The sequence below is a fragment of the Trypanosoma theileri genome (assembly GCF_002087225.1).
Source record: "Trypanosoma theileri isolate Edinburgh chromosome Unknown TM35_Tth_39_V1, whole genome shotgun sequence".
NCBI classification, from domain to species: Eukaryota; Euglenozoa; class Kinetoplastea; order Trypanosomatida; family Trypanosomatidae; genus Trypanosoma; species Trypanosoma theileri.
In genome coordinates this window covers 180,668-188,884 of record NW_021639881.1, presented here as the reverse complement: position 1 = coordinate 188,884, position 8,217 = coordinate 180,668, and the positions used below count along the sequence as shown (strand labels likewise).

General features: G+C 38.3%; 4 protein-coding genes across 4 annotated transcripts; all 4 read right to left on the bottom strand.

Moving 5' to 3' along the window:
- Positions 1 to 33: 33 nt before the first annotated feature.
- TM35_000391670 (proteasome regulatory non-ATPase subunit 6) lies at positions 34 to 1,740 on the bottom strand (the record flags this gene model as incomplete). The annotated part of the gene is made up of 1 exon (XM_029029683.1): positions 34 to 1,740. The coding sequence occupies one exon, from the start codon at positions 1,738 to 1,740 to the stop codon at positions 34 to 36; it is 1,707 nt and encodes a 568-aa protein (XP_028879059.1).
- Positions 1,741 to 2,355: 615 nt separating this feature from the next.
- On the bottom strand, positions 2,356 to 3,654 carry TM35_000391660 (putative ribosomal RNA methyltransferase; the record flags this gene model as incomplete). The annotated part of the gene is made up of 1 exon (XM_029029682.1): positions 2,356 to 3,654. One exon carries the CDS (start codon positions 3,652 to 3,654, stop codon positions 2,356 to 2,358), a length of 1,299 nt encoding a protein of 432 aa, XP_028879058.1.
- Positions 3,655 to 4,450: 796 nt separating this feature from the next.
- On the bottom strand, positions 4,451 to 5,284 carry TM35_000391650 (ubiquitin-conjugating enzyme E2; the record flags this gene model as incomplete). Its single annotated transcript, XM_029029681.1, has 1 exon — positions 4,451 to 5,284. The coding sequence occupies one exon, from the start codon at positions 5,282 to 5,284 to the stop codon at positions 4,451 to 4,453; it is 834 nt and encodes a 277-aa protein (XP_028879057.1).
- Positions 5,285 to 5,657: 373 nt separating this feature from the next.
- TM35_000391640 (RNA-editing complex protein MP81) lies at positions 5,658 to 8,216 on the bottom strand (the record flags this gene model as incomplete). Its single annotated transcript, XM_029029680.1, has 1 exon — positions 5,658 to 8,216. A coding segment is annotated over one exon (2,559 nt), but the record flags the coding sequence as incomplete, so codon positions are not given.
- Between the last annotated feature and the right edge of the window lies 1 nt (position 8,217).

The following is an 8,217-nucleotide window of genomic DNA, read 5'->3' as shown; positions in this document are numbered from 1 at the left end:
AAAGAAGCCAAGGTATTGCAGATCCATATTACTTTAACTATCATTTTTCTTGTTATCCTTATCTTTACTGCTGCTACTCTTGTTGTTGTTATTATTGCTACCACTAGTGTTATCATCCTTGTTATTCCTATTGTTGTTGTTGGTGTTCTTTTTATCTTTTCCCTCATTTCCCTTTTCATCTGTGTTGGAATCGTTCTTCTTTTTACTATTCTTATCATCCTTTCTTCCTGCCGTACGCTTCGCCATATTTTCCTCCACAAGAGCATCAAATTTTCCATTTGCCTTATCAAACAAGGCAGTCACAAGACGATCATACTTTTCTAATGCTGTGAGGGCATCTTGATATAATGTTGTACTCTCTTTTTCTCCTTCCATTGCTGGCATTCCTGGTGTTGCTGCTGAGGAAGAGGATGCGGCTCCTCCTCCTGCTGCTTCTTTATTTCCAGCCGCTGCGGCTTCTTCTTTTCGGGCTTTGGCTCGTTTCTCATCCTGTTCATCAAATATCACCACACATTGATGCTGTTGGTCCACAATACCAGCCAATTTTTTATCCAGAATGAGTTGAGATACATGTGATTCCACCGCATCCACATCCAATTTTAACAATTCCGCAAGATAAGAAATCTGTACACGACTGTAGGGTTCCAGTAATTTCAGTAAATGACGTTCCAAAAGACTATTATACATCTCTGTTAGTCTTCTTTGTAAAACATCATCTTCAAGAAATGCCGCCCCTCGATTTTCTTGCATGATACGATTAAATAAATGTGTATCCTGGGCATTATATGCATCTGCCACTCCTCGTAAGGCATCCATATCACTTCCTCTGTATTCCAATACATTCTTTGAACTTAAAAGGGCTGAAAGTTCATCTGGAGTATCTGTCGCAATTTTTGCAAGAATCATATAATGTAAAGCTTTACGTGCCTGTCGTGCTTGATCTCCGAGTTGATGAAATCCTTCAAAGGCTTCATATAAGTATGAAAAGGCAGTCTTGGCATCATGTTCCTCTGCATGTAGGACACCACTTTGAAGATCAATCTCCGCCTGTGCGAGTGGTGGACAATAAATGCTGTTGGCATTCGTACGTGCAGCCACAAGAGCGGCACGTGCTTTACTGATATTATGTACGGCGAAGTAAATACGACTTTCAAGTAAATGAATATCCAAAAGAAGTGCACGATCATCTAATCGACGTACTTCTCGTAGGAGTGGTTGTAATGTCGACAAGGCATCCTGCGGTGCGTGTTGGGCGAATTGCAATTCCGCCAATCGGTGTTGTAAACGTTGCCGCAGAAATGTACGTCGTTCCCGTCGAGCCCATGCAATCATTTCATGACAAACTTCCATTTGTCGTTCGAGTGGGGCGCCGCTGGTGAGAATGTGATCAAACAACTTCCGCACCATTCGTGTTGTTTTCGCCTTTGGCAGTTGCGCAAAGAAGGGCCGCACGGAGGCTGGCAGCTGCAAGAGGGCCTCCACATCCTTCTCGACGCTGAGGAGTTCGGCGAGGCGATACACCGCCCGCTCCTTCACTCGCAGCTCCTCCACCGCGTCGGCCTCCACGGCGGTGGTGACGAGGGCCTCCAGCACCCGGCGGGCCTCGGCGCGTTTGCCGTCGGCGAGAAGATCCTCCGCCCGCTCCCACTGCAGCTCCAGCGGGTTGAGGTACTCCGCCGTGTTGTTGTTGTTGGGATCCGACCCACGATGATGATGTTGGGCAACGGCAGGGGCAGACATCGAAATGGAAATTGGAGAAATGCGTTTAAATGGAGCAAGAACTCACAGATAGTAATAATAATAATAATAATAGTAATAATAATAATAATAATAATAATAATGGTAGAAAGACGTCGTGTGGTTATGAGTGGGGTAAAATATACACACACGAGGACTCCCTTTTTTCTTTCTTTCTTTCTTTCTTTCTTATTGAGGAAGGACTAAGATCTCAGATTTCCTCAGAATTGCAGGGGGGAAAATTGAATGATTGTTTCTTTGCTGTCGTCACTCGCCTTCTGATTGATTGTTTTGGATTTCACTAGTGTTGCTTTTTTTTTTTTTTTTCAAAAAAACCGTGAAAGTTAGAAAAGAAAAGTAAAAAACAAGAAAAAATGCACATCACAAGAGGAAAGAAAAAGGTGATCTTTTTCTCATCTTTTGATTATTAAAGGAAAGTAGTAAATATATATATATATTTATTTATTTATTTATTTATTTATATTTATATCGTATATAGCAGGTGAGATCCTTACCAGTTAGCACCAAAATATACCATCTCTGTTAGATGGCAACAAGTAAACACACACACACAGAGACATATATACACACAACCAAATCATTCTCATCAAAAAACCCTCACTCTACACGCCGACGTTTCATCTCATCTTCCACAGTATTACGACTACAATCACTACCAGTCACTATAGTATTAGTAGCACCTGCTACTCCTACTCCTACTGGTGTATTATTGGCTATATAGGGTGCCTGTCTTGGTGGATGAACAGGTGGAAGAATAGGGGCATCTTCTTCACGATCATAACACATATCCGCATCATATCCAGAGAGATCTCCACAGGCTAAAAAGGGCACCACAACTGTTTGCATATGTATTTTTTCTTTTACCTCTTCTCCATACAACTCTTTTTCCTCTTTCCGCTGCTGTTGCTCCTGCTGTTGAAGAAGAAGTGAAGGAGGAAGTGGGGCTTCTGGAGTAAAACAGTGCGTTATCGTAGTGAGTGGATGTTCAAAAGAAGGGGAATATCCTGCCGGTGGTTGATAATCTTGACAAACCATAAATGCCTCCATAGATGCATTCCGTGAAGATTTTGGTTTTGCAATGATAACATGTCTAAAGAAAACTTCAGATTTCGCCACAAGAAACGGTGTATTTGGGCCACGAAAGATTTTAGTAACAAACGTCCCACCCCGTCGGAGTACAAAAGTCGTGATGTTCAGTGCTGCCAACAACAAGTGATGCTGCAGATATTCATCCAACTCATGCATACCAGTCACATCTGGAGCTCCATCACAGACCACAAGATCTGCTTTTCTCGAACTATTATTATTATTATTATTATTATTATTATTATTATTATTATTAGTAGTAGTAGTAGTAGTATTATTAGTATTGCCGAGGCTACCTTCTCCCGCTCTTGCCGCATCTTGTTCCTCCAAATTATCTTCATTCGCCTCTTCATTCATCATTTCCTCATTACCGCCGTTAAGGAGGCGAATAATTTCCCGGGCGGTGGCCTCACTTGTGATATCCCCCTGCAGTAAACACACGCCGTCAATGGGCATCATCTCTTGTAAATCCACTGCCACAATACGAGGTGGGAACGGCGATGTCTCTTCTTCCCTATTGTTATTATTATTATTATTGCTGCTGCTGAGATTATCATTATTATTATTATTATTATTATTATTATTAGTATTGGAATGATCCACTGGAGTACGTAGATGAGAAGCGAGTACTTGCGACCAGCTACCGGGTGCGGCACACAAGTCCACAACACCCGTTAGAATGTTTTCACGCTGCAGAATATTAAATTCCTCGTGAAGTTGTAGTAACTTGTAGGCACTTCTCGCACGGTAGCCCTCTTCTTTGGCTTTGCGGTAATACATATCCCGCTTGTCTTTAGAGGCACGACCCATTTCTCCTTTTTTTTTGTTTCTTTTCTTTTTTTAACCCTCTATATATATGTGTTCTGTTTCCGTTTCTTTCCTTCTTGTGGCTGTCTTTCATCAGATGTAATTTATTAGTAAGGAAAAAGGGGATAAAAAAGAAATGCAATTTACATAAATAAATAAAGATTACAAAAAAAGGATATATATATATATATATATATGCCTATATACGCACAGGTATGTACTGTTTAAATGTACTCTTGATACCTTTAGAAGAACAAATAAATGATAATAATAATAATAATGATAATAACATTGCACAACAAAAATTAAGATATTTTTCTTTCACATCTCTCTCTCTCTCTCTCTCTATATATATATATATATATATATATAGTCTTTCATAAGAAACAAGTATAGTAGAACAGATTCTTTTTTTCTTCTTCGTTGTTTTCCGTAAATATGTGGTAGTAAATGTCTATTTTCTTGCTTCTTCTTCTTCTTCTTTATATCCCCCTTCATGTATGCGCTTTCGTTTTCTATTTTAATTCATCATATTCTTTATATTTCTTCGTTTTTTTGTTTTTTTTTAAACCTTTTGTCCTCTTCCTTCACATGCATATAAAAAAAGAAAAAAAGAAGGTGGGAAAGAAAAAGCAAATACAGACATACATCTTTCTTCATTTTCATTTTCTTTTTTTTTTCATTTTCTTTTATTATGTCTCTTTCTTCTTTATTTGCGTTCTCAACCTCCTTTTTTTTTTTTCTCTCCTGTCCAGATGCATTTCTTTTTTTTTTTCTGTTTTTTTTTCTTTTCTCTTCTTTACACCAAACGTTTCTGGTGGTGTTTCGCCACCTCCTGCCGCACCCGCTCTTCATATTCCTTACGATCTCGCATATAAACTTTATACGGTTCCTCCTGTGCGGGGTCTTTAATATTTGGATTATCCAGCAGTTCTTGAATAGCCAGCAGGATCTGTTTAATCGTGATACTCGGCCGCCAGTCCTTCTCCTCATTGAGAATAGATAAACACACCGTTCCACTCGGGTAGACATTTGGATGAAATAACACAGGCGTGAAAACACACTTGGGCGGTTTGGTTGGATAATCTTCCGTAAAGCGGAGTAGCAGGCGGAACTCACCACCCTCAAAGGGAGTGCCGGGCTTTCCAGGAATACCAGCCTCCCACTCAAGCAGATCCAAACCTCCACCTCCTCCTCCAGTATTATTATTATTATTATTATTATTATTATTATTATTATTATTAATAGTATTAGTAGTAGTAGGGCCGCTGCTGCTGCTGATGACGTCGTTATTAGTATTCGTACTATTATGATTGGTATTACTATTCGTACCATTCGTATTCGTAGTCGTACTAGTAGTAGAGCCAAGGGTCGTTTTGGTGTGAAGAGTATGATTCCCACTTGATGAGACAGCTACTGTTGACCCCGTACTACTTGTATGATTATTATTATTATTATTATTATTCGTATGAGTATTGTGATTATTGTTGCCACTACCGGTTGTTGCTGTGTTGTTTGAGGTTGAAGAAGTTGTTAACTCTCGCGGTTTTGCCCAAAAACCAAAAGGGCGATCTTTACGCCATGCTTTACGTTCTTCACGCAAGCGCGCCTGTGCAAGAGAAAGACCAGACATTTCTTTTTTTACCTCTCTTGATATTAGTTTGTATTCTTTTTTTTTTTTTTTTTTTTTTATTATGTTTGTTTGTTTGTTTTTTACTTTCTCGTAATAAACTAGTAAAGAGAAAGAAAAGAAAAAAAAGGGAGAAAGAGAAAAAGAATATCAAGATTATATATAATATATATTCACATGTCAACGGAAATTTTTTCCTTTTCCTTTTTTATTTTATTTTTTTATTTTTTCTTGTTTTGTTTGTACTTCTTCTCATACTTTTGTTTTTCTTTTAGTTTTCAGTATATTCCTCTTCTTTTTGTAAATGTGAATAAATGTATGTAAATAAATAAATATATGTATATATATATAAAGATAGAAAGAGAGATGTTTGTGTTTATCGCACGACTCTCACACATCCCAGTGGTGGCACCACCTGCACAAACGGATACGCATGCAATCGTTTAGACACCGCATCAATATGACGATTCATTCTTAGAGTTCCCTGCACAAGTACAATACTACCCGGTTTCACTTGTTCCTTTAAGAGAGCCGCAGGAAAGTTATCTCCCATGCAACGAATCACTATTAACTCCTTTTCAATCTCTTGATCTTCTTTTTCACTCTTTTCACTCTTTTCTGTTGTTGTTGAGACTCTTTCTTCTCCATTTACCTCCAATACATATTGTGTTACGGCAGTGGAGCCAAGAAATCCATGTTGAATGTCTGCAATGCGGCCAAGCAATACGGTATTATTTCCTGCACGTACATGTACAGATAAGGTCTGTTGTTCCACTACAGCAGAAGGTGGGGCTGCCTGTTGTAATTCCTCCGGTAGGGATTTTAATTTCACTGTTGTGTCTATGGAAGTAGGATGATCACCAGATTTAATAGAATCATTGGAATCCCCACCATTATTACTATTATTATTATTAAGAAGATATTTTCCATTTTTATCATGAGAAAGGCTTTCAGCTGAAGCGTGTAATATAGACTTTCGTTGAGTTTCATATAATACTCGCATCTGTTCTTCTGTGAGTTCTTCCCCTTCGTGCATGGTCTCTACATGATCAAGAAGGGCATCTAAAAGACGAAATGAAGGAATCGTATTTACTCCATCATTTCCTTCTTTTTCATTTTCATCTACTTGTTGTTGTTTTAACTCACAGATAGGACATGTAAAGCGACGTATAGAGGCAGATCGTGCTAGACTTGGTTTTGATGCCCGTAGTCGTTCTTTTAACTCTGCATTTCCCGCATTTTTACTATTATTATTACCCTTATTAATACTACTACTAATATTATTATTATTATTATTATTATTATTATTAATATTAGTATTATTATTATTATTATTATTATTATTATTAGTAGTAGTAGTAGTAGTAGTAGTATTAATGATAGGTGCTACAGAAGGAGTATCCTCACGTGCAATCTGTAATTGAAGTGCAAGTTCCTCTTGTGGAATAAATGGATTAACCGGTTCATTCTCCAACTCCAGTAATGCCGCATTTGGTGAATCCCCAAATGGATTTGGATACTTCTTTACAAGTTCTTTAATCGGCAATATCTGTCCGGTTGATCTTCCCTTTCCGGCGAGTATACTTCCCCCAGCCACCATCCCTGTTTTCTTAATTCCCGGTGCTGCTCCTTCTGGTGTGGCCCGTGCGGTGGGTTTCACAATTGCCGCCATTTCTGCACGGCGATCTGCAGTGCCTTCGACTATTGTATGAAAAGGAATATACGCATTGGGGGCATTTTGTTTAGGAACATCCTCACGAGAGAGAGCTACGGTATCCCATACTTCTTTCAGTAATTCATCCACTAGGGATTCACTTGGGAGTGATAAGGTGGCTTTATTATATGGTACCTTTACAGAACTTACACCAACACTACTACCACTATTACTACTACTAGTATTAGTATTAGTATTAGTAGTAGTAGTAGAAGATACTTTTTTTTCTTGTGGTTTCTCTGTTAATATAGTATTCGCTTCTTGTGAAGATCCAGTAACTCCTATACTTTCCTGTATAACTCCTGATGTTGAGGCTTGTGTAGAAGTAGTATTAGTATTAGTATTATTAGTAGTAGTAATGATAGTGGCAGCTTCATCTATAATTTCACCCGCCCCAGGTCCTTCTACTACAGAAGCCTTTACATTAGAAGGATGTTTTAACTTTACATGATGTTCAGCAGAGATTTCCAATCGAAAGGCTTTACCACATGCACTACAGTGAAATCGCATACTTGGATCTATTGGTAAACGTCGCATCACAACTGCAGTTGTACTACTTCCTCCTCCTTTTCCACTAGTAGTAATAGTAGTAGTAGTAGTAGTAGTAGAAGGTTGAACAACATCCACTCCTTTTTTTAATGTTGATATTGTAGAGAGAGGTCTATCTTCAATAATAAGTTGTCTAGTACCAGTAGTACTAAGTGGTGGTGGCATGTGAGTGGGTTCGTACGCTAATTTTAATCCTCGTAATCTCTCTGCTTGTGCGGTTGGAAGTATCACTTCTGGTACTTCCGGTGGTGAACCACTTGGGGCTAATTGTGGAGGTACATTCAATAATACACCGTGTTTGATGTGGGCTTCATGTAATAAGAGATAATGTACATCCTCTTCATCCATGAGAAACTCTTCATAGAATTGAAGTTCTCTTGGTTCTGTGATACCACTATTCGTATTATTATTATTATTATTATTATTATTATTATTATTATTATTATTATTATTAGTTTGGCTATCATTCATACCCATCACACTAGAAGATGATGATAGTGTACTGGTACTTCTCCGTATAGTATGTAGAGGTGATGATGTATATATATACGCAGGAGATATTAATATCCAACGACGCCAGCAACTCCATGTAGAACCACCCATGGAGTGATCACAATCATAGCAATGACCATTGCTGTTATTATTATTATTATTATTATTATTATTATTATTA